Source organism: Rissa tridactyla, chromosome 18 (genome assembly GCF_028500815.1).
Source record: "Rissa tridactyla isolate bRisTri1 chromosome 18, bRisTri1.patW.cur.20221130, whole genome shotgun sequence".
In the NCBI taxonomy this organism is placed as follows: domain Eukaryota; kingdom Metazoa; phylum Chordata; class Aves; order Charadriiformes; family Laridae; genus Rissa; species Rissa tridactyla.
This window is the reverse complement of record NC_071483.1, coordinates 2,104,345-2,128,617: the sequence shown is the minus strand read 5'-3', so window position 1 is coordinate 2,128,617 and position 24,273 is coordinate 2,104,345. Positions and strand designations below refer to the sequence as shown.

At 70.1% G+C, this 24,273-nt stretch overlaps 2 protein-coding genes across 4 annotated transcripts; both read right to left on the bottom strand.

The window, feature by feature from the left end:
- Positions 1-474: 474 nt before the first annotated feature.
- On the bottom strand, positions 475-16,373 carry MAP7D1 (MAP7 domain containing 1). Of its 3 annotated transcripts, none has more exons than XM_054223947.1 (18): positions 16,232-16,373; positions 8,769-9,446; positions 8,556-8,624; positions 7,682-7,845; positions 7,287-7,401; positions 5,481-5,591; positions 3,873-3,995; positions 3,590-3,732; positions 3,329-3,462; positions 2,972-3,231; positions 2,712-2,895; positions 2,483-2,642; positions 2,090-2,194; positions 1,911-1,964; positions 1,742-1,799; positions 1,485-1,602; positions 1,206-1,411; positions 475-1,120 (listed from the first exon to the last, which is right to left on the bottom strand). In XM_054223947.1, the coding sequence occupies exons 1-18, from the start codon at positions 16,290-16,292 to the stop codon at positions 1,110-1,112; spliced, it is 2,754 nt and encodes a 917-aa protein (XP_054079922.1). In that variant the 5' UTR covers positions 16,293-16,373; the 3' UTR covers positions 475-1,109. The 3 variants fall into 3 exon arrangements, with proteins under 3 accessions (XP_054079922.1, XP_054079923.1, XP_054079924.1); XM_054223948.1 differs by lacking the exon at positions 16,232-16,373 and adding an exon at positions 14,062-14,280; XM_054223949.1 differs by lacking the exon at positions 5,481-5,591.
- Positions 16,374-19,571: 3,198 nt separating this feature from the next.
- LOC128918892 (uncharacterized) lies at positions 19,572-23,699 on the bottom strand. The gene is made up of 14 exons (XM_054223697.1): positions 23,368-23,699; positions 23,122-23,282; positions 22,833-22,992; positions 22,531-22,701; positions 22,365-22,456; positions 22,116-22,273; positions 21,932-22,035; positions 21,609-21,833; positions 21,370-21,455; positions 21,064-21,200; positions 20,788-20,877; positions 20,394-20,602; positions 20,077-20,283; positions 19,572-19,971 (listed from the first exon to the last, which is right to left on the bottom strand). The coding sequence occupies exons 1-14, from the start codon at positions 23,605-23,607 to the stop codon at positions 19,684-19,686; spliced, it is 2,328 nt and encodes a 775-aa protein (XP_054079672.1). The 5' UTR covers positions 23,608-23,699; the 3' UTR covers positions 19,572-19,683.
- Positions 23,700-24,273: the final 574 nt, after the last annotated feature.

Here is a 24,273-nt window from a genome sequence, read left to right as displayed (position 1 = left end):
CGGTGCCGCCGGAGCGAGGGCGTAGAGCAGCCAGTCCGTCGCCCACTGGCAGCCTGGGGCCGTGTGTCGGCAGCCGCCCCTTCCCGCCCAGGCCCAGGCGGCGCTAGGCCGCGGCCCTCAGGAGCCGGCGGTCCCGGGCTCCCCGCGCCTGGTGGCGGTTTTTCCCACCTCCCGAGGGCCCGGCTGCCTGCCCCCGGCTGGGAGGCCGGGCGGGGGAGGATGCAGCTCTCGTGCGGGGGCCCATCGACATGTGAGGGCAGCCGGCGCGAGTCTGCTGAGGCCGCGGGAGGGAGCAGACAGAGCAAACGGTGCTGGGGGGGCTCTAGGGGTGAGCCCCGACGTGGGGGTAAATCTGCCCCGCTGCTGCCGGAGGGGCAGGAGAGCTGCCAGCCCCGCCAAGCACGGAGGCACAGCCGCCTGCCTGCCAGCAGCGCAGTTCCCATCCCCCGGGGACAGAGCGAGGCGAGGCGAGGGCAGTTGTCCACTTTTATTGTTCGCAAAGGTTGTCCGGATGCATAACACTGTCACAACGGCACGGAGAGCAGCATGGCGCCGGCTGGGCCCCGGGTGCGCGCTCCGGGGGCACCCAGCGCACACGCAGACACGCGTGGGGACATGGGGACAGGGAGCGGCCTCCCCCTGGCTGGGCTGCGAGCCCCGGGCAGCCCCGAATCCTCCTGCCCCACGCAGGGCACGGCCAGGCGAGCGTCCCCGATGTCTGGCCAGGCTCTATTTACAGTATTCACATACATTGTACCCAGCAAGTTAAATAACTACATTATTACACCACACGTCTGGGGCGGCTCTGGCAGGCTGCTAGGGTGGGGGTGTCAGTCTGATAAGGTGCATATTTAAAAAAAACAAAAAACAAAACGAAATAAAAACAAGAACAAAGAGAGAAACCAGGTGTCCCCGCAGTGGGCAGGAGGTTGGCAGCTGCCTCGCCAGGGTCCCACAGCGCCCGGGCCCTCCGCGGCAGGGCCGGGCGTGCGCGGCGGGCAGGGGGGAGCAGCGAGGTTTTTCTTCTGACAACAGCTACAGTTCTGCGCGGCGTCCGGAGTCGGGACGTGTGCGGTGGCCCTGCGGGGACATCTTCCGGGGCCTGGCCCTCACAGCACCTCTGCAGGCAGAGGGAGGGTGCGGCGGTGAGACTGGGGCAGACATGGCATCACCCTGGCCCCCCGTGCACCCCCCCCATCTCTCACCTGTCACCTGGGGGGGCTTGACCACAGCCTGCTTGAGGAAGGGCTCCTTGTCGCCGAAGGGGATGATGCTGCCGGGGCTGGTGCCGTGGTGGGAGAGCTCCAGCAGCTCCTGCGACCCCTCCGTGCCTGAGAAGCCGTTCTCATGCTTGCTGGGCTGCACGCCATTCACCAGGGACGCTGGGGACGCCACCTCCTTGGCGGGGGAGCTGTGGGGCAGGAGGGCTGGGGTCAGCCAGGGCCCCACTGCCCCCTGGCCCCCCCGGCCGCTCCCGCGCTCACCTTGGCTGCATCCCCTCGCCTGCCAGGCCCTTCGGCCCCCCCAGAGTCCCCGTGCTCGGCGTCTCCGTCTCAGGGAGTTCCTCCTCCTTCGGCATCGGCCCCACACGCTTCTCGCGGCCTGGGGACATCAGCAGAGCCCCCGCTCAGCCATGGCCCTGGGCAGGAGCATTGCTGGGGGGGGGAGCAGGATGGGGTGGCAGCTCTGCAGACCCCGGGCACCGCAGATGTGTGATAGGCTGGTGGAAGGAGCGGTGTACCTGGGGCATCCTCCTGCTCGGCCGCTTTCCCATTCACCACCTTCTTGTCCTCCTTCTTCTGCAGGGAGAGGAGAGCTGTGAGGGGCAGCGGTGGCTCTGGCCAGGGGTGGGAGGGCTCTGCAGAGTCCCCCGTGTCCCCAGGCAGGGGGCACAGGGGACAGACACCCACCTTGGCATCTGCCGTGTCCGACTTGCGCGTCCTCTTCATGATCTCCTCCAGGCGCTGTGGGGCAGAGAGGGGCTCGTGCACAGCCCTCGCCAGGGGGACCTGCCCTGGCTCCTGGGCAGAATCCCTTGCAGGGACCCCTCGCACCGTGCCATGCACCCAGGGGTGCCCCCAGCCCTCACCTTCTTCCTCTCCAGCCGCTCCTGCTCCTCACGCTGGAAATGCTTTTCCCGCTCCAGGCGCTGCCTCTCAGCCTCTTCACGCGCCCTGGCCTCGGCCTCTTCCCTCTGCGGCACAGCGGGACAGCAGGGACGGATGAAGGACAGCAGGGACAGGCTGCCCGGGTGGCTCAGCACAGCCCTGCCCCACATCCCCTCCAGCCACCCTGGGCATTGAGGGGCTGGACTGGTCCTCGTCCCTGCATCCCGCTGAGGTGGGGACCACAGGAGAGCATCCCTGCCTTTCCCCTCCATCCCTGCCTTTCCCCTCCATCCCTGCCTTCATCCCCCATCCCACCTCTTCCTCCATTCCGCCTCCCCTGCAGCCCCCTGCCCCCACACCCCACCACCCCAGACCTGTCTCTGCAGCCGCTCTGTCTCCTCTCGCTCGGCCCGTGCCTTCTCCTGGGCCTCCCGTTCCTCCTGCAGCCGCCGTTCCTCCTCCTGCCGACGCGCCATGGCCTCCCTGCGGCTCTGCTCCTCCGCCGCCTGCTGCGCCCGCTCCTCCTGCAGACGCCTGTGGGGAGGGGGCCCTCAGCAAGGTGGGGGGCTGGGGCCGGGGGCCGGGGGGGGGGGCAGCACCCACCTCTCCCGCTCCTCCTGCTCCCGGCGCTCCCGCTCCTCACGCTCCCGCTGCTCGCGGGCCTGACGTCGCTTCTCCGCCAGCAGCCGGGCAGCCTCCTCCCGGTCCGTGGTGCCAGCTGGGGGTCTGCCTGGGGGGGTGGCTGGCACAGGGCCAGGGGCCGCAGGGGCCACAGGAGCTGGGGGGGCTGTGGGGTGCACACAGTGTCAGTGCTGTTCCCGCTACCCCCAGCCCCGCCAACCCCCCAGCCACCCCATACGCACCTGCCGTTGGCTCTGTGGGCACCTTGGGGGGCTCGGGGAGGGATGGGGGGGCCGGTCCCCGCTCCTCCTCCTTTCTCTCACGCACCTTTGCCTGGCCCTCCTGCTCCCCCCGCTCCTCCCGGGCCCTGGCCCGCACCTTGGGAGAGGAGTGGGCGCTGCGGGGCAGGGGCGGCTTGTGGGGGGAGCCGAGGGCCGGGCTGGGGGATGCCGGACGGGCTTTGGGGGTGGCGGGGGATGAGGGACGGTTCTTGGGGCCGGGGCTGCAAATGGAGCGAGAGATGGCATTAGCGGTGCTGAGGCAGCCCCTGTGGCGGTGGGGCAGGGGGCTGGCAACCCTCCCTGGCGGCGGGTCCCTACCTGCTGTCTGCTGCGGGCAGGAACCGGGGCTGTGCTGCCGGCAGTGACTGCCGCTTCTTGAGGCTGCGCTCGCGGGACAGGGCGCTGCGCTCCTTGGCATTCTCCCGCTCCTTCTCCTTCTTCTCCTTCTTCTTCTGCTCCATCCAGGGAGAGACAGAGACAGCGTCAGTGTCAACACCGGGTGCTCGGCTGGGCCGGGAGCCATGCCGTGTCCCACAGCCATGCTGGCACCAAGGGGTCCCCATGGGAGGTGGCACTCACAGGCGAGGACTCGGTCCTGCGGCGTGGTGTCACATCGGGGCTGCTGGTGGTCCCCTTCCGCCTGTCCCAGCAGCGGTGCTGCAGGCGGTGGTTGTGGCAGGGGCTGAGGGGGCTGGCGGAGGCCGAGCGGGGGCACACGGGCACTGGGGGTAGAAGGGACCACACCTCAGGACAGAGCCGGCACAACACTGGCACCAGCTCTCCGATGGCTTCAGGCTCCCTCGTCCCAGTCCCCTGTCTGTGCCAGGACCCGTGTGGCCCCGTGCTCCCCCCGGGTGCTCACCCTGCTCCTTGCCATTCCCAGCCAGCGTCACGGCGCTCCGGCTGCGTGCGAGGAAGGACAGGGTGGGCGTCATCAGCCGGTCCACGATGCTGCTCTCCCAGGGGCTCAGCTGCAAGCTCCGGTCTGGGGAAGGAGAGGGGCACTTAGCACACCCCCAAGCCCCCGGGCACCAGCCCTGGCCCCCAGTCCTGTGCTGGGAGGGAGCAGCCAGGCGGTTGTGCCAAGGCCGGGGCATGTGTGTGGCCCCGGGAGTGCCCAAAGCTCGGCCGCCATGTGGAAGGCTCCCTGCTGCCCTGCATGGCCAGCTGAGGCAGGACAAAGGGTTGTGTGGGTGCAGGCATGGGCGGGCAGCCGGGCACCCACGGGACAGCACTGCAGCATGATGACAACACTGTCCCCATGCCCTACAGACACCTCAGCTGCGGTGCACCCACAGTGAGCAGCATCCACAGCACCAGGGTGTAGTCCTGCCAACAGTAGCCCCTTCCATCCTGGCCCCCTCCTCCTGTCCAGCGCCGGCGTGCACCCTCCCCGTGCCCCTGTCCTGGCGTGCACACCGCAGTGTGCCCTCACCCCGAGGGAGCTGTGCCAAAGTCACCAAGCATGCCATAGGAGCCAGGCCAGGCTCGGCTCATGGTACCCAAGAATGTCAGTTGCCAGCCACGCTGCCGGCTCAGCTGGGCATGGGGATGCCACTGGCTGCCCTCCAGCGCACATCGCTGGCACCGAACACCCCATGAACGCACGGGAAGCACCCGCAGAGACAGAGCCCCTCAGTCCCCCTCCACCAGGGCACCCGGTCAGGCCAGGAGCAGCACACGCTGCCAAAAGGGGATAAAACAGAGCCATGGGAGCAGCAGGGGGGACAAAGCGCCGGGTCCGGCATCACCCCAGGGAGATGCTGCTCCCACCCGGGCAGTGCTGAGAGCCCCTGGGTGCCTCTCCCCAGGCTGAGCCCCCAGCGCTGGTGGGAGCTGCCTGCGTCACCATCGCCTGCAGCCGCCCGTGTCAGCTGCTCCGGCTATTTATACCCGGCCGGGAAGGCGCACACCCATCGCCAGGCAACCCCGAAACACAACAGCAGCCCCGGCGCTGGACGCATCCCTCCGGCGCGGCCAGCAGCCTCGGGCAGCTCGCCCAGGGCCAGGACGACCTCGCAGCACCCGACACAGCACCGCACCCACAGCTCTGTAGCACCCAGCCCTGGGTGCCTGTGGGGCCAGGCGTCACGGCGGTGGGCACCGGCACCGTGCCCAGACCCGAGGAGGGTCCGGTGACAGGCAGTCCCGCTCTGCGGCTGCATCTGCACCCGCTGAAGCTGCCCTGGGGCAGGGAACCAGAGTTCCCAGTCCCAGTTGTGGCATCCCACGGGGCTGCCACCACCCAGCCACTCCTCCTGCTCCTCCTCCCAGCCTGCACGCAGCCTCAAGGAGCCGCTGGCCGGCTCCAGCATCCTCCTGCAAACAGCAAACGGCTTCTCCTCTCTCCGCGGGCACCATGCTGCAAGGCAGGGCCTGGGGACGGGGGACCCTGGCCTCGGGGGTCCCCAGCGCTGGGCGGGGGCTGGGCTGTGCCCCCTGCGCTGGGGCGAATGCAAAGGGCTCTTACTTCTACTGGGAGAGTTCCAGAGGGTGGCAGAGGATTTGGAGAGCCGCTTGTTGATTATAGAGTCGACGTGTTTGGGGAGGTTTACAGCGGACACCGAGCACCGGCTCGCACCTGGAGGAGGGAAAAGACACAAGGACATTAAGGTCCCGGGGCTGGGGCCGGGCCCCCCACATGCAGCATGCACGGCCGCGCCGGGGCACTGGGGCAGGAACGGGAGGATGCGACACAGAGAGTGGGGCCAGGAGATGCTGGTGTCCAGGCACACAACACATGGCGCTGGCATCCGGCGCAGCATGGTGCCCAAGCCCCAGGGGGTCATGCTGGGATCATGCAGGGATCTCATCCTTTGGGAGCCAAGGTGGCTCCTGGGCCCTCCCATGCTGGTTCCCCCCAAGAGCAGTCCTGGGAACCGGGAACTGGGTGGCCAGGGTCCTCGGCAGGCCTGGGTGAGCAGCCAGCCAGGGGAGCAGGTCAGAGGCAGAAAATACAGACAAAAGACAATGCTCACGCCAGTATCGGGTCCCTACAGCAGCGCCAGGAGGGTCCTGGTGCCTGGCAGCACCTCCACAGGGTGCCAGGACCCCTCTGCCTGGCCAGGCTCCTCCGAAGAGACCGGCATGGGGAGATTGCTGCCGGCAGAGGCGGCAGCCAGGAGATCGGCGAGCGAGACTGCCAGTGGCAGCTCTGGCAGCGTGCCCCACGTGGGAAGGTGCAGGGGAAGGTGTCCCCTTGACGGACCCTGCTGGGTGCTGCACCGCAGGCACGCGGGTCTGTCCCTGAATGTGCCACAAGCCACAAGCGGGCACACGGTGCCCGTACGCACAGCCTGTCCGGGCAGAGCTGGCCACACAACGCCGGTACGCACAGCCCAGCCAGGCACAGCCGGGCACACGGTGCCTGTACACACGTGGTGCCAGGCACAGCCGGGCGCACACTACTGATACACGCGGCCCCAACAGGTACACAGTGCTGTACGCACAGCCCGGCACACACCTGTACACACGGCCCTGTCAGGCAGAGCCAGCCCACAACACAAGCCCTGCGGGCACCGCTCTCCCCTCTATGCCATCAGCCTGCCATCGGATATGCCAGGGAATGCCAGTGCCTGCTGGTGCAGCCCTGTCCCCTCAGCAGTCAGGGGTCAGGACAGACCCCACATGCCCAGCCCCGCTGTCAAACCCCGCGGGGTGTCCCCAAGGAGCCCCCGAGGAGAGTGGCCCGCTGGGCTCAGTGCTCCTGCTGCGGGAAAGTGGGCACGGCTGAGCCTCCGGCAGCCGCTGCAGGGGCACGGCACGGCATGGCCATACACACCCAGGAGCACACACAGCCACGGTCACCACCCCCGTGTTGGGGCTGGAGGGGCCAAGCGCTGCCCCCACCCAGCCGGGGGACAAGGGGACAAGCGGCAGCAGAGACTCCAATGAGAGACAGCAACAGCCTTGCACGGCTCCACAACCCCTGCCCAGCTGACAGAGACACGGGCACCACAGCCGTGGCGTCCCCACGGGCAGCCAGGGCCGTCCCCACACATGTCCCTGCACAGAGCAGTGACCGTGACGCACAGCCTCCACCTTACGCCCAGCCTGAGGGACACGGTGCCACGAGAGCGGGGAAAAACCAAGGGACCCCGTCAGGCTGCGGCACAGCCCGGGGTGATGGCAGCATGGCTCCCCAGCAGAGCAGGGCTGAGCTGGGTTTGGGGAGTCTCGCCCTCCCTGCACAGAGCACCGCAGAGCCGTGCCCAGCCGCCCCCACCGCCGGCAGAGCCACGGGGCTCCGGCTGCCCTCGCCCAGCCTGGCACTCACCGTCCTTGTGTGCGGGGGAGCCGTGGTGCAGGGCCCCAGCCCAGGACCACCTTTGCTGCCGGATCTCTGCCCACGTCTTCTTGGCCGACCGCTGGATCGCCGCCTCGTAGCGCTCCTGCCCCAGGGAGAGGGATGAAATGAACAGGGCTGGGACTGGCTGGAGCTGCCTGGCATCAGGGTACCGCAGCAATGGGGATGCTTAGAGGGGGACGGGGCAGTGATGCCTGCGCCAGGACACAAGTGCCCAAGGAGCTGGGCACCGTGAAGGATGTGCGCCACAGAGGACGGGCACGGCGGGCAGCTCCCAAAGAGCCACAGGATCTCCCCAGGGAGCACATCCCCAATGGTGCCACCCCAGCCCCCCACCCACTGAGCCTATGATCCCCCATCCCCACCTTGTTCTTCTCCAGCTTCTGCCTCTGCCGCTCCTCCAGGACAGCACGGCGTTTCTCCGCCTTCAGCCGCTGCTCCTCCAGGCGCTTGCGGCGCTCCTCCAGCTGCTTCTCCCGCAGCAGCCTGGCCTTCTCCTCCTTCTCCAGCCACAGCACCCGCTTGGCGGCTGCAGGGGGGAGCCGGGGCAGCGGGGTCGCACCCGAGGCACAGCCCCGGTGTTGGCGAACCCCGCGGTCGGGATGCGTGCCCGTGGTGGCAGTGCGGGGCCGAGGGCTGGCTCCGGCCAGGGCACGCGGCTGGGCTCCCCGAGTGCGCGGGGCAGGCGGCATCGCGGCCGGCCGGCAAGGGAGGGGTTTGGGCGAGGACAAAAGGGAGGCCGGGAGCCCGCCGAGCCGCGCCGCGCCGGTGAACAATGGGGGAATGAGGGTGGAAAGAGCGCGGGGACGAGGAGGCCCCATGCGCGGCACAGGGGCCCCGCTCGCCCTCCGCCCCGAGCCACTGCGGGGCTGCCTGCAGCTGCCTGCTGCTGCCTGCACACGGGAGAGAGCTGGGCACGGGGCTGGTGGTAGCCATACAGACCAGGGGGCATCAGTGCACCCGGGGGGCACCTGCACCACATGAGGCAGCCGGGGAAGCGTGGCAAAGGGGGCAGCGGTGTGCCGGGGGGGGCAGCAGCATGCTGGGCGGGACAGAGCCGCTGGCACAGCAGCTCCTGCCCAGGCTCAGCTCATTGCAGCTAATGGGATTGCCCCTGACCCGGCAAAGCTCCTTAGCTCCTGCCTCCCCTGCTTCATCCACTTTCCCTCCCGGCGCGTGCCCGGGGGCTCCCGGGGGTTTGCCAGCCCCGCGTCCCACCCTGCTGCCCCTGCCCCGTACCCAGGTACTTGGCCCGCTCCTCGCGCCGCTCCTTCGCCTGCTTGTGCCTTGCCTGGGCTTTCTGGGCATCTGCAGCGGGGAGACACCGTCAGATCAGCACCCGACCCCCCCCCAGCCCCGGTGCTGTGCTGGCACCAGTCGGGCATGGAGGCATCGAGCAGCGCCTGCAGGGTGCCAGCGCCCCAGAGCACCCCCGACCCCCCTGGCACCCACCTTGCTTGGGCCTGGGGCTGGCGGTAGGAGCCGGCGAGGCTGCAGCTGGGGCTGGGCGGTCACTCCGGGGCAGCACGTCCTTCGAGGGGGGCCCAGCTGTGCCCCCTGGGGGACTTTTGGCACTGGAGCGGGGGGGCCCTTCGCCGGCAGCCAGAGTCGGGGGCTCACTCCCGCGGGGCAGCGTCTCTGCTGGGCAAGGGGCAGCAGCAGTGGGGACGGGCTGGCCAGCGGCGTGGGGCGATGCCTCTTCTTTGGAGTGCTCCGTCGCAGGGGGCCGGGGGGGCCCAGGGGGGGACCGGTCACACCAAGGGGGGACACTCTCTGCTGAGGGGGCCACAGTTGCAGGGACGGGGGAGACAGGCTGTCCTGACGGCATTGTGGCTGCAGGGACGGGTCGGTCACGCTGCGGGGTGCTGCTCTCAGGGGTGGCCGTCACGGCTGGGGGGCAGACGGGCTGCCTGGGGGGGGTCACGGCTGCAGGGACGGGCGAGACGGTCTTTTCGGAGGGGGTGCCAGCTGGAGGGACAGGTGAGATGGGCTGTCCGGAGGGGATGCCGGCTGGAGGGACAGGTCGGTCCCGCTGCAGGGGGGCGTGCTCTCCCTGCAGGGCATCCCCAGGCGAGGGGAGCGGCGAGGTGGGGGGGACAATGCTGTCTCCCATCGGGGATGGTGGCTTCCCTGCAACACAGGCAGAGCAGAGCAAACGGTCACTCAGCAGGGGAGCCCGGGGCAGCCCCGTCCCCCCAAACACAGCCCTCGGGAGCAAGGCTGTCCCTGGCCGCAGGGGCTGGGGACAGTCCCCAGGTCCTCCCAGGGAAGGCAGTGGGATCCCCACTCAAGCCCTGCTGCTGCCCTTGTCTCGGGGGGCGCCCATGCTGCCCCACGCTGCCCCACGCTGCCCCACGCCGGGTGCCAGGCGCCGGGCGCACAATGCACAGAGGGACCAGCCGGGGCTCTGCCAGGCACCGCCGCCACAAAGCCGCCCTTCTTCCTCCGACAGTTGCCGCCCCAGTCCCGCTGCGGGGGGCCGCGGGGACAGAGACCCCACACCGGCACGGGGACCCACGCGCTTCCCCGCCGCTCTCCCCGGAGGATGCAGAGCCGCTTCCGCCGGCGCTGGTGGCAGGGCTGGAGGCAGGATGGGCGCGGGCCCCGCGGCCTGACGTCACTGCTCCGGCCCATGTCCCCCAGCGCTGCACCATGCCACGGCCGGGCCCGCGCGCAGCCATGAACTCATGGCCCAGGAATGCACACGAGGCCGCTGCCGCCAGCAAACAGCCCCCTCCCCGCATAGAGCCCAGCCACTTGCTGCCCCGCCGTGGGGCAGGCGGGGGGCACGCTGCCTGCTCTGTGCACCCTGAGCAGAGCAGCCCGGAGAATTGCGCCCCTGTCCCGGCCAGCCCCAGGGGAGACAGGGACCCCAGGGGCACCCGCTGCACGCCCCGGTGCTGGGGATGGAGAGGTGATGCCAGCCGCCCTGCAAAGCCACAGCGTGTCCCCTTGGCAAAAGCGGATGTGCCAGGACCGCCCATGGTGATCCCTCCCCGTCCCCCGATAACCAGCCCTTTGCCAATGCACTTTTGGGCGCGTGCCGGGATCACAGCCCTGACCCCAGGCAGTGGGCAGGTGCCCGGGAATGATGCCCGACCTGCCCTGGGAGCCATGGGCACCCAGCTCCAGCACCGCTGGCACCGCTGCAGCGTGTGGCCCCAGTTCCGGCAGCGTGGCATGGCAGGGACACCAGTGACCGGCACCCACCGGCCCCAGCGAGCGGCTCTCGCCGCGGGTGATGTCATGCACCGGGCAGGGCCGTGTTTGCAGAGCTCTCCACAATCTTCGGCGAGGGGCAAAGTGTGGGCTCTGTAAACACAGCCGGCGCCGCTCCTCCACCCAACGCCGGAGCCGTCCGAGCCCAGGGGCAGCCCCAGTCTGCCAGGGAAGGCACCGCAAGCCCCCCCTGTGCCGCAGGCATGGGTACACCCCAGGTCCCATGGCTCCCCAGCACCCTCACTGGGGCACAGCACCCACAGCAGCACCCGCCTGCCCAGGGAGGAGCTGGGGGTCCTGCTGCAGCCCCCCTGCAGGCCAGGGCTGGTGTCAGCAGGGTCCACCCCTCCTGGACTCCACGGGGGACACAGCCAGCCATGGCCCCCCCGCCAACCCGTGCAGCCTTCCGGGTATTTTCTGCCGCAGGAAGCCAGCCCATCCCCTGGCCCCGATCCTGCACATCCCACATCCCCATCGCTGCACCCTGCAAGGCAGCCATCAGTCTAATGTGCGGCCGGGAAGGTGCCAGGGCCGCAGCCGGGGGCATCCCCCACCCCGTCCCCCCAAGGCTGCCCCAGATCAGGACCCACAGGCAGAAAGGCTCGGCGGCTCCACAGGAGCCGGCTCTGAGGACAATACCCGTGGTGGCACTGTGCATGTCCCATCTGGGAGGGGTGACCCCCCAGGAGGGCTGTGGTGGCACAGCCAGGCACTGCTCGCAGGGCCACCAGCAGAGTCAAAGCTTGAAGGCCAGGCTGAAAGCCCCAGGCAGATGGGAATACCTCCCGCAGCCCCGGACACGCGAGGAGCTGTGCTGGGGATGGCAGGTGCCTCCTTGCCCACCCTGTGCTGCTAGGCACGGAGCCCCGGGCACAGCCCTGGGCAGGATCCATCCCGCGCCGCCAGACGGAGGGACGGCAGCACCCTGGGCCAGGGCAGGGCTGCCAGGCATGGCCAAAACCCCCGCGCATGGCTGGGGCCAGCCCTGCCGCCATCTGTCCCTGTCGCTGCTCCAGCACAGCAGCTGCCCTGAAACCCAATGCTGCCTGCTCCCAGGCGGCACGGGCGTCCCCTCTCCCCCGGCTGGGGCATTCCGCAGGGGATTAGCTCCCTGGCCCCCCAGACATGTAGGCACGGCTCCCCTGCAGCCCCCAGCCCAGGCGAGCCTGCATCGTTCTGGCCCCACTGTTGGCACTGGGATGGTGCTGTGCCCAGCCATGGGCCATGGCCACGGGGCAAGGTGCTGCCCCTCAATGCCGTGTCACCCAGCTCCTCCCGTGCATCCATGTGGCACCAGCGCCCGCGCCACCGAGCCCCACCAGCACCTCCAGCCCAGCCCTGCCCGGTGCAGCGCTGCTCCGTGGCCAGCACATGGCTGGGGATGCTCAGCCAGGCAGAGGCAAATTCCCCTGTGCCGTGAAGCGAGAGCACATTGCGGCCCCGCGGGGTGCTCCGGTCGGAAGGCGAGCAGCCCTCGTTAACCGTCCGCCGCACATCCCCACGGGGCACTTCCCACGAGGGCGGGGGGGGGCACCCACTGCGCTTTAACCTCAGCTCCCCCCGTCTGCTGCATCCTCACATTCCCGCTCTGCGGCACGGCCAGGGCCCACCATGGGCTGCTCCACGTGCGGTCCCCACTTGGGGACAGGGGCGTCGCACAGGGCTCACCCCCACCCGGGGAGGAGAGGAGAGCAGGGCTGGCGGGTGCAGCGGGGGCCCGTTGATGGCCGCTGCAAAGCCACCTGAAGGGGCTGGTGTCATAGCACCCGGCCGGTGGACCCCGGCCACTCTGGCCATTGCACAAGTCCCTGTGATGCCCAGGGACAAGGTCCCGAGGGGAATCTCAGCCCCGAGAGCCACCGCTGGCTCTGCAGGGCTGCTCCCCGCAGCCCATGGGGACACTCACGCACCCAATGTGTCTTCGTGCCCTTCCCGCTGCGGCTGCCTCCCCCCACCTCGATGGCAGTGCCAGAGCGGAAAGGATGGGTCCCTGGGGCCTCTCCTCATCTCCAACAGGACCCAGTACTGAGCAGGGAAGCAGCTGCAGCCCCCAGGCTGGGATTGCTCTGCGGGTGCCGGTGTCCGGCAGGGAGAGCAGCTGCCCGAGGCCACTGGAGTGCCGTGGAGTGCTCAAAGCCCTGAGGATGCTCGAAGCCCCAGCTCTGCCCCCAATCCCACCCCACCTCGCCACGTCGCAGATGTGCTTTGGAGCCGAGCCCTGCCCGGTCCCACCCAGCTCCTGGGATTCCCCCGTACTGCAGCACCCCTGACACCTGGATGACAGGGACAGTGAGCAAGCATCCCCGGCACAGCCCCGGCACGTCCTGGCCGTGGGTGCAGCGCTGACGCACACCCTCACCCCGGCTCACACGCATGGGCAGGGAGATGCAGGCGATGCACAAAGCAAGCACCAACAGCCCCATACCACAGGGGTGGCCAGTGCCACTCTGTCACTGCCACTGATGGCAATGACACTCCTGTCCCCTCTGGGGGGGGTCCCATGGAGCTGCTGCCCACAGCCACCTGCACCCTGGCCGCGGGCAGCACAGGTGCTGTAGCCCGAGGCTGGTTCCTCTCCCTGATGGCTCAGAGCCAGCGAAATACAGCCGGCAGCGTCACGGTAGGTCAGGCATCTTCCCAAGGTGCCCCACGCGCTGCCCACAGCCCCGCTTTGGGGACAGCCTCCAGGGCCAGGCCGCAGCAGGGCAGGAGGGGCACAGGCAGGAGCGCAGCCGGGAGGGCACAGCTGGATGCCCCTGGTGGGTGCCAGGCAGGAGGAAAGGGAATGGCAAGGCATTGCCCACCCGGCTGGGGTCATGCTGCCTTTTCACCTGCTCCTGGCAGGGCTGCTTTAGTGGGGGCTGCACCCACTCTCCAGCACCCCCCAGCACAGAGGACCAGCCCCCCTTCCCGGGGTCCATATTCTCCCAAGACACTGGGACGGGGGAGGGGGAGGGGAAGGGGGCAGCCATGGGGGAACCACACTGACCCCCGGCAGAAGCCACTGAGCTCCTGAGGCTCAGCACCCAGCCGGCAGTGACGTGCCAAGCTGGAGAGCAACAAGAGGAACTTGGGAGATGGGATCTCGTGGACAGAGTGGGGCCAGAGCCGGGGGGGTTTCCAGCATTTAAAATACATGCGAAGGAAAGAGCCTGAGCTGCTGCACCGCCCCAGCACCCCCACAGCAAACTTTCCGTTTGGCTGCGGTCACGGCACAGCCCCAAACAGACCGAGGGCAGGGGCCGGCAGCACCTGCCTGCCATCCATCTGGGCAGCGCCAGCAGCGGCGACAGGAGGTGCCCTCGTCCTTGGGGTGACCCGTGCGGAGCTACCAGTGCCGAGGGCTGCCGCCCCAGCCACGCTCCCGAAAACCTGTCTGCTGGCATCATGCTGGGAAAACAGAAACCTGGCTCAAAGGCAGGGCAGGGGGCTCCGCACCTGCCGGGATCCGGCCTCTTGGGGAGCTGGTGCTCAGCACCTCCAAAAAACGGGTCCTGAGCCTTGCAACGCGGATGCGGGCACCTACCAGGGCTGGGGCCGTGCAGGATCCGGCTCCGCTCCCAGCAGGCTGCCTGTGCTGTCCCTGCTCAGAGCCCTTCGACCAGCAAGAGCTGCGCTAACTATTTTGGACATGGCACCACGGGACTGTCACATCACCACTCCGCACGTCGCGTCACGTTGCTCTGACGGTTTCGCAGCAGCGGCTCTGCTGGCATCCCCGCGCTGGGAGAGCTCCCGAGCTGCCTGCTCCCAAACACAGGCGCTGGCTGGCAACCAGCTCGCCCTGCACCCTCCCTCTCCGCGTGCAGGAGGGAGAAGGGCTCGAGAAGCCGGGGGAAATCCAGATAAGAACGAACCCCTGCCTGCTCCCCACCTTGGTCCTTGCCCCTCTGCCCGCCTGCGGGGCAGCATCCCACCCATGTGGCTCTGCTGGCCCGAGTTCTGCCCTGTCTGCCCTCCACGGGCTCCTGTCCCCCCAAGCACCAGTGGCTCCCCCACCCCATGGTGGGTCCTGGTCCCTGGAGTACAACCCCAGCCCCGCTGGCAGACGGGACACGGTATATGGGGGGGGGCTGGGCGCTCTGACCCACGCTGGGCAGCGAGACAGAGAGCAGCCTGGGCTACCTGGCCATGTGGGTCTCCCAACTGAGAAGGACTGGGGACGCTCCCCAGAGTGGGACATGCTGCAGAGCCACACGCACTCCCCCACCGCCATCCTCCGCTCGCCGTAAAGCAGCAAATGCCTCCCCGCACCGGGGAACCGAACGGTCCGGGGGGAGTGTGGGGGGCCCGGCCGGCCGCGGAAGTGGCCAGCGTGGCTAGCGTGGCTGGGAGCAGGCAGCCTCCCTCCTCGGGCATCGGGGGGGGGAAGGCCAGGCCCAGCAGGGATGGCTGCGGAGGCGGCGAGCGGGACACAGACAATATGTCCGCAGCGCAGGACGCGCCGTTCGGGCAGCGCGGCCGGTGTGTTCGAGAGCCGCCGGTAAAGGGCGAGCGGCACCGCGGCGTTGCCGGGAGCGGACGGCCATCCCTCGCCGCCTGCCCGGGCCCGGGCGGTGAATCACGGCGGGCAGCGGGGCCGGGGGGGAGGGGAGCCGCCTCTCCTCTTCCTCCATCGGTGGGAAGCGGCCCCGCCGCCGGGCGCTGCTTAGTCACAGCCCCGCGCCGAGCGCGGCCCGGCGGGGCCACGGAGCCCTTGGCTGGAGCCCTGCGGGGAAGAGCCAAAACAAACCCGCGGCTCGGCCCCGCCGGCCGCCGCCCGCCCCGGTTTGCCGAGCCGAGAGCCGGCGGCAGAGTTCATCCCGGGGCAGCGCCGGGACCGGCCGGGCTGGGATCCCCCCCCCGTCCCCGCGGCGAGGGGGCAACGCCGGCACCCCTCGACCCGCCGGCCCCCGCCTCTGCTCGCCCCCGGCCGAGGCGGCAGGCAGCGGGACGGGCCGTGACCTCCGCACAACCGGGGCGCGGACCCCAGGGCCACCCACGCCATCCCTGGCAGGCAGCCCCCCCCGCCTGCCGCGCCGGGACCCGGCACCGCACGCGGCAGCGGGGCCCTGCCCGCCGGGACCCCCGGCAGCGGCACCTGGGGGGGTGGGGGGGGGCTCGGGGCCCGGCCGGCATCGCCCAGCGGCCGGGGAGGAAGAGGCAGGGCAGGGGCAGGCGCCGCCGCCCCGGACCCCCCCGCCATGGCGGGGCCGCCCCCGGGAGGGCTCCCCAAGGGCAGCTCCCCCGCACCCCCCCGGCGGCGGCGGAGCCGGGGGCTGCGCGGCTCCGTCCCACCCCAAGATGGAGGGGCCGTGCCGGGGCTTTGTCCCTCCCGGGAAGACCCCCCCCCCGGCCCCGGCAGCGCGTCCCCCCGGGCTCCTCCACCGCCTTCCTGGGCCCCCGCCCCAGCTCTGCCACCCCAGCGGCTCCGCGGGCGGCCCCGCCGCATCCCCCGGGCCCGGCCGCCGCGGCATCCCCGCCGGCATCGCCCACGGCCGGGTCCCGCATCCCCACGGCGGGGTCCCGTTCCCCCCACGGCTGAACCCCTCTCCCCCACGCCCGGACCCCGCTCCCCGCCGCGGCCCCGCTCCCGCTTCCCCCATGGCCGCATTCTGCACCTCGGCTCCGGCGCGGCCCCGCCGTGCGGGAAAGGCCCTGGGCGCCCGCCGGGGCCGGAGCCGGGAGCGGGGCCGGTCCCCGCCGCGGAGCCTTACCCTGGGCCGGCTGGGGCTGGGGCTGGGGCTGCGGCTCCCGCCCGGCGCGGCTCCTCTCCATGGCGTGTCGGGGAGGCGCAGAGGGCTGGCCGAGCCGTGCCGTGCCGAGCCGCGCCGAGCCGCGCCGCCCCGCTCCCCCCGGCCCGGCGGGGGAGGACGCACGGCGCTCCCCGCCCCGGCCCCGGCCGCGCATCCCGCCCGGCCCCGCGGCCCCGGGCTGGGGGGGGAGCGGGCAGGCCGGGGATGTTCTGCCCGGGGTCGCCTCTCCCCCGGCCCGGCCCTGCGCCCCTCCGCAAGTCTCCCACCCCCGGGGTCGTGGCTGCCCTCCCGCAGCCAGGGCTGGGATCCCACGGCCATCACTCCGGCCTCAGGCCTGCCCTGCTGCTTCCCCTGCACTGCCCAGCATCCCCCAGCCTTGCTCGGGCACTCGCCCATCTCCAGCCCTTCTTCTCCCACATTTTGGGGCTTGCACCCATCCTTCCTACTCCCCACGTTTTATGATGGTCACCTGCAAAGTGCTGCCCTTGCAGCAGACACCCCCTGACTCCCCCGTGGAAAGAGCCACAGCCAGCACCACTCAGATCAGCACCCCAAAGAGATGTCAATTTCCCGTCCTGGACCCCCACCTTGGCTGCTCGTGAGACCTTGAAGCTGCTTCTCCCCCCCCCCCCGCCACCGTCACATGTGAGCCTTAGTCACCGCCAGCAGCCACCCCCTGCTCCCAGGGGTGAGGGCTTCGCCATCACACATCCCACCCTGCCTCGATAACAGGCAGATAAGAAGAGGCCTCCCCCACTCCCCGGACAGGAGCAGAGGCCTTGGCTCAGCTCTGCTCAGGGGTGAAACTCCTCTTGGCCTTGCAAGAAGCAGGGGTGGGCCAGGAGAGCGGCCCCGGTCCCTGCCCCACGCAGCAGCACGGGCGCCTGCCCACTGTGGCAGCACATCCAAGGGCAGGGGACGTGCGGGCAGCAGCAGCAGCAGGGGGAGAAGCACGGCTTTGGGCTTTGCAGGGCCAGCAGGAGCCAGGGACACATCCCCCTCCACTGCGCAACCAGCCTGGCCCAAGGACATCACAAAGTGCCTATCTCTGGGTTCATGGGGACGTGCTGATGAACAGATACAGTTTTCTGTGGGCAGCGCCCATCAGTGATGCCTGTTTTGGGGATGACATCACCACGGGGCCAGGAGATCCCCTGCCACCCATCCTCCCTCGCCTACCAGGCAAACAGGTTTCCTGAAATCCCAGCCCTGTCCTCCGGAAGCGTGTTCCTCTGACTCAGGGGACAGGGAGCGGGCAGGAGAGCTCCCCAGCAGACGGGGCGGCCCCTCTCTGTGCCGCTGCAGGGGTGGCTGTACGCCCCAAACCGCCCCAAATGCCCCAGAGCCCCACGCTGCGGCTGAGCCATCGCCTTCCCGCGGCCCCTGGCCCCCGGCCCCACCGCCTGCCGGCGGCTCGCCCGGCTCAGCCAGAGCAGAGGCTTCCCCGAAACTCCTGGCAGCCTCACCTGCCGGCTGACTCCCTGACGGGGAATGCTGCGTGGCCGAGCCGCGGCTCCAGGAGCTGCGCAGTCCCGGGGGCATGGCGGGGGACAGGAGTGCGAGTGGCACAGGTGCATGTCCCAGTGAACCCACAAACACAGGGGACGCCCCGGGACAGGGAGGGGGAACAGCCCTGCTCACACGCCTGCATGGCCCAGACTCCAAGGGGGCTGCGGCAGCCCAACGGCCCCTCATTTCCATGGCACACAAGGGACCTGGCAGAGCAGGGCTGGGGCCACCCCATGACCTGCTCCAAGGGTGCTGGCGAGTGGCTTCCAAAGCCCCTTTGCCTGGCAGGGCCACAGCCCCGGGGGTCCTGGTGGGGTGAGCGAGGTGTGCCCAGTGGGCACTGCATCACCCAGAGCGGACGAGCATCCCAGGGCTGCGGGTCCAGCTGTACCCGGGGTCGCTCACCCCAGCATGGGACCAGCCTGGAGCAGGGGGCATGGTATGGAAGGGGCAATGGCGGGTGTACAGGGCCTGGGGCTGTGCTCCGGCAGCAATCCCAGCATGGCCAGCGATGCAGAGGGCTCCTGGCTGCCGTGCCAGCCTGAGTCGATGGGCTTATACAACAAGCAGAGCATGGATCGATCACTCCGCTGCAGGCAGAGCCCCGCTGCGTCGGGGTTCCTGGGTCCAGCCCTCTCGTTCCCATGGTGCTGGGAACAGCCGCCCTCCCCGCGCTGATGGAAAATCCGATGAGCTCATGACGAGCATGCCGCCTGGTGCCAGCAGCTGCATGCCCGAGCTCCCCGTGCTCCTCAGCCCTATGGTGCAGGGTGCCACACTGCCATGGCTCCCTCGGGCTGGCCTGGGGAGGGGGCTGGGGTCTAGCCACAGCACCGTGGGCCCGGCACCTCGCCCTGACACTGCCTGCAGGGAGCCTGTCCTGGAGCAGACGGGTGCAGGACCAGCCCGTCCCCAGCAGTGTGCTGAGGCAGCCACCAGCCCCCGAGCATCTTGCCATGGGGCTGGCATCGTGGCTGGCCGCAAAGCCCCACTGCTGTAGGACAAGCCCCTGTGGGTGCAGGTGACAAATGGGACAGCGATGGGTTGAGCCCTGCCCTGCCCTGCCGCAGCCCTCACTTGCTCTGTAATTATCCCAGGCCACATCTGTAATTAGGGCCCTGATGTCACGGTGTCAGGCCTGGGCAGCACCACGCGCTCCCTGCCAGCCCCACCTTGGCCTCTGGCCCTGGGGCTGAAGGAGGTCCTGGTCCTCCAATGCCGTCCCAAGGAGCTCCTGCCTGTCTCCGGCTCCCCGCACCCCCTGCCAGCGTCGCTGCTGGACCCTGTCCCATCCCTGCCCCGCAGCACCCGAGCTGCTGCAGGGCTGGATCGGTCCCTCTGGCTGGTGCAGGGCTTGGCTGCTCACACTGCTGCATCTCTGCCCCCACCACGCTGCTGGCATCCTGCCCCCTCCTCGCCGTGCTGGCCCTGCCACTGGCTGCACGGCTGCCACTCTCCTGGGGATGGATCCTGCCTGGGCAGGAGAGGGACCAGCCCCTGCCCTCTGGAGCCCCCCAGGCTGGGAACAAAGGCGGCGCTGCCGGACCCCCACCCCTCGGCATGGGAACTTGTTGGATCGGCCCCGGCAGCTATAAATAGAGCGGGAGGCACAGGCGTGCATCAGCCAGGGCACATGTGGGTCCAGGCAGCCGCTGCCCCTCGGCTGGTGTGGGGCTCGGGCAGGGTGTGGGGCTACAGCGGCACCCTGGGGGGGAACGGGTACAGGGAGGAGGGTGAAAGCCCTGGGCAGGGCAAGGACACTGCCATCCTGCTTCGGGGATGCTCCCAGCCCTGTGCCGGGGGGTCACAAGGGGAGGCTCCACGCAGCCGCCGTGGAGCAGCACCCGGCCCTTTATTGCAAGTGTGACAACCGCGCTCCCCGCGGCACACGGTCACCCCCACCTCTAGCACCCGCGCAGGGGCCGGGCTGCGCCAGTGACAGTGAACTGCGCACTCAGCACCTCCGAGGATGCCCGCGTCCGCTGGCCCGGCTGCTGCCCACCAGCGAAGAGGGTGAAGGTGCCGGGCTCGAGGCGCCAGTCCTGTGCCCAGACGGCACGCTGCTCGGCCGCCACCTGGAAGGACAGCTTGGTCTCCCGGCCGGCTGGCACGGCCACACGTCGGAAAGCCACCAGCTGCCAGCGGGGCACCGGCACAGACGACTGCTCCCACCGCAGGTACAGCTGCACCACCTGCCCGAAGGGATGGGAGTCAGTGCCAATGGGACCCCCCAGCTGACCCCCCCGGCTGTATCTGTACCCAGTACAGCCACATCAGTGCGGAGCGGCTGCGCTCACCTCCTCGCCATCCCGCTGCCCCGTGTTCTCCAGCACCACAGACACGGAGAGGTTGGCACAGATGGGCAGCACTGGGGGGCTCAGCACCAGGTCCCGGTACTGGAAGGTGGTGTAGGACAGCCCGTAGCCGAAGGGGTAGAGTGGGGCCTCCTGCCCATAGTACCGGTACGTGCGCCCCTCCATGGTGTAGTTCTCCATCGGTGGCACCTGTGGGATGCGGGGCAAGGCTGGGTGGGCACAGTAAAGCATCAGCCCTGCATCCCATGGCTCCCCTGGCCACTGAGGGCTACAGGTGCTGCTAGCTGCCCCAGCCTTACCTGGTGCATGCCTGCGGGCCATGTGGCTGGTAGCCTGCCGGCCGGATTGGCCCCCACCTCACCCAGCAGGACCTTGGCGATGGCGAGGCCAGTGGCCTGGGCAGGGAAGAAGCATGCCAGGATGGCCCCCACGCCCTCATGCGCCTGCGCCCAGCTCACGTCCAGGGGCCCCGCGTTGAACAGCAGCAGGATGACAGGGCGCCCAGCGGCTGCAGGGAGATGGCTGTCACCAAGAGCCCCGCAACAGTGCTGCTCGGACGGCTCTGGGGTGCCCCATGGATGGGGAACACCTCGGGGGGTTGTGGTTCCCCTCCCTGCACTGCAGCCCATCACCACCCTCCCCGGGCTGCCCCCGCCCCACAGGACCCCACAGCCAGCCCCCCAGAGCCCCTACCCGCCTGAACGGCGTCCTGCAGCAGCTCCAGCTGGTGGCCTGGCAGGGACAGGTCCCTCCGGTCCTTCGCCTCTGTCTCCAGATCTGTCCCTGCATGGGGACAGCCAAGGGACAGCCCCTTACACCCCACCTGGCCACCGCAGACGGATGCAGTAGAGGCACTGACCACCTCGGGGGGCCGATGGGGACCCATTCCCCCCCCGCAGCTGCCCAGGCTCTGGGGGGCTCCCCCTCCCTCGGCTGTGCCCACCCAGCGCCCTCCCCGCTCCCACCTACCTGTCCCCAGGCAGACCACCACCACGTCGGCTGCCCCCGCTGCACCCACCACCTCCGCCTGCGAGTACTGCTGGCACCGCGGCTCCTGGCAGCCCGCCGCGAAGCTGATGTTGGCCGGCAGCGTCTCCAGCCCTCTCCTGTGCCAGGGGAGAGCAAAGGGCACAGGAGCTGCTGTGCCCCAGGGTCGGGGCGCCTTGGGGACGTCCCCCCCTTGCCCTGGCCCCCAGCGAAGGGTCAAACGGCTGCAGCGGCAGCCCCGGGCAGTGCCCACGGCTGGGGAGGGACGGCAGCATCGCGCTGTCTCACCGGGGAGTGTAGATGTACCGTGGCTCCGGCACCGGGGCGTAGTCCCCAAACAGCACTCGGGGGTTGTCGGCGAAGGGACCCACCACCTGGGAGGGCAGAGGGGCAACAGTGGGCACCGGCAGCCCTGTGCCACACAGCCTGCGGCTCTCCAAAGGAGGGGACACCTGTGTGCATGGGGCACGGAGCCAGCAGCCCCTGGGTCACCGTGTCCCCCTGCCGCCTCCGTTTGCGGTGCTCACCGCAAGGCGTTTGCCAGGCAGGTCCCGGGCCCGGAGGGGCAGGGTCCCCCGCACGTTCTTCAGCAGCACGAAGCTCTTGACAGCAGCTTCCAGGGAGAGGTTGCGGTGCTCAGGGCTCTGCACCACGCTCAGGTCCAGGGCACTGTAGGGGTTCATGGCCGGGGGGTCGAACTCCCCCAGCCGCATCCGTGTGTAGAAGAGAGGCCGGACCCGATCGCGCAGCATCTGCAAAGACCCCGACCAGCACCCAAACCTCAGGGGTGCTTGGTGGGGGCAGCCCCGGCTCCCTGTCCGTGCCCCCAGCCCCGCTCCCCCCAACTCACCTGCAGTGTGATGTTGCCCATGGCCAGAGCCTTGGGGATGTGCATGAAGACGTTGTTCCTCATGCCGTAGGAGAGCTCCAGGTTGCAGCCGGCATTCATCGAGGCTGCCGTGCCGGAGAGAAGGGAAACCCCCTGTCACAGCTGCGTGGTGCCCGGGGACCCCGCACCCATCCCACCAGCTCACCGACTGCTGTCTCCAGAAAGGTGCGCGTGTAGTGGTGCCCCAGCATGATGAGCTCCAGGGCCCCCTCGTCGCTCACCACGTAGCCCTCAAACCCCCACTCATTGCGCAGGATGTCCGTCAGCAGCTTCTTGTTGGCGCAGGCAGGAACGCCATTGATCCTGTGGGAGAGGGGATAGGGCAGCCCGCCCGGCTGGCCACTGGCCACCCTGCAGGCAGCCCAGCCTGCGCAGCCCCTGCCGTGCTCGGTACCTGTTGTAGCTGCACATGAAGCTGTAGGAGCCGGCGCGCACACACGCCTGGAACTGGGGCAGGAAGGTGGTGCGCAAGTCCCGCTCCATCACCTGCAATCGGGGCCGCAGAGAGAGGTCAGTGCCTGGGGGGGCCGCCAGCCATCCCACGGCCCTGCCGTGCTCACCTTGGCGTCGAAGCTGAGCCGGGAGACGGGGATGTTCTCGGGGCCCCCATGCACGCTGAAGTGCTTGCAGCCAGCGCTGGCCTTGATGTAGCGGGGGTGCTGGCCCTGCAGCCCCTGCACAAAGCTGCGGGCCAGCTCCCCGGTCAGGAACGGATCCTCCCCATAGGTCTCCTGGACGAGGCGCAGGCAGGTCACCACCAAGACCCCCAGCCCTGCACTCCCACAGCCAGCGTCCCAGGGAGCTGCTGCCACCCTCCCTCCGGCCACCCATGGTCCTGTGTGGGCCCCCCCCGTGCTGACACCTGGTTCCTGCCCCACAGCGGGTGCCTCATGATGTTCAGGACGGGGCTGAAGCAGCTGAGCCCAGTGTGGTCACCATAGCGGCCAGTGGCGGCGAAGTCATTGTGCTTGGCTCTCACCTCGGTGGCGGTGGCGTTGGCCACCCGGTAGATGAGCTCGGGGCTGCGGAGGGAGCACGGGGGTGTCGGGGGACGAGGAGGGGTCCGTCCCGCAGGGCCAAGTACCGCATTCACAGATGCCCCATCCCGTGGGGGCCCATCTCCAGGGGAGCCCCGTGCCCGGTGCCCGTACCTGAAGGCGGCGGCGAGCCCCAGCGCCTGGGGAAAAGCTGTGGCCCAGCCGGGCGCCTCCGCGTCACCCCGCAAGCACTCGGTGTTCCAGTTGTAGGGCGCGATGCCCAGCCGCGGGACCGGGGGCGCGGGGCCGTTCCCCATCGCGCCCCCCCTCGCCACCTGCGGGCCAGGGGTGCTGAGCGGGGCGGGGGGGATCCCCGAGGGGTCCCGGGGGGATCCCGGGGCCGCCCCGCCGCCCCCTCACCTGCAGCACCAGCTCGGCGGGGCTCAGCCGGCCCAGCAGGTCGTCGAGGCGGCGGTGCCAGGGCAGCGCCGGGTCCTGGAAGGGGAAGGAGAAGGAGAAGGGCTGCGCCCGCCCCGTCCCGGCGCCCAGCGCCGCGCACAGCAGCACGGCGGCGGCCCGGAGCCCCGCCAGCCCCGCCACGGCCGCTCCCGGGGCCGCCGAGCTCCGCCGGGCGGGCGGGAGGGCGGCTCGGCGCGGCATGGCACGGCTCGGCACGGCTCGGTTCCTGGGATCAGCCCAGACCGGCCCGGAGCTCCGAGGCCACGGGCGATGGGCGCAGCGGGGCGGGGCGGGACGCGCTGCAGCTCGGTCCTGCGCCCGCCGGACGGGGCGGAGCGGAGCGGGACGGGGCGGGACGGGACGGGACGAGACGGGACATCCCAGGATCCCGCACGTCCCGGTGCGGGGGATGCCGGTGCGGAGGGTCCCTGGACGGGAGATCCCAGGGCAGGAGGTCCCGGGGAGCTGCCGGGCCCCGGCCGTGCTCCCCGCCGCCCCGGGAAGGCATCAGAAAGCGGCGGGTCCGGAGGAGCTCCAGCCACCTCCCCCCAAACGAGCAACCAGACCCGGCGCGGGGGCCCGTGCCCCGGGGTCCGTATTTGGGGAGCTGCAAGTCCCGGCCGGTGGCACCGGAGCACGGTGCAACGTGCAGCCAGGCCCTGGCTCCCGTCCCCTGGATCTGCCGCGGTGGCAGGTTGCGGTGTTTTGGTTCCCACCCCGCTGGGCACCTCCCGGCGTGGGCACACGTCTGCGAGTGGGAACCGGCAGAGCTGCCTGGTGAAGCCAAACCGGCTCCCGGGGACACCCCCGCTGCAACGAGGGGAGAGGCCTTCATTAGCACCCCGTGCTTTAACGAGAACCACGGAG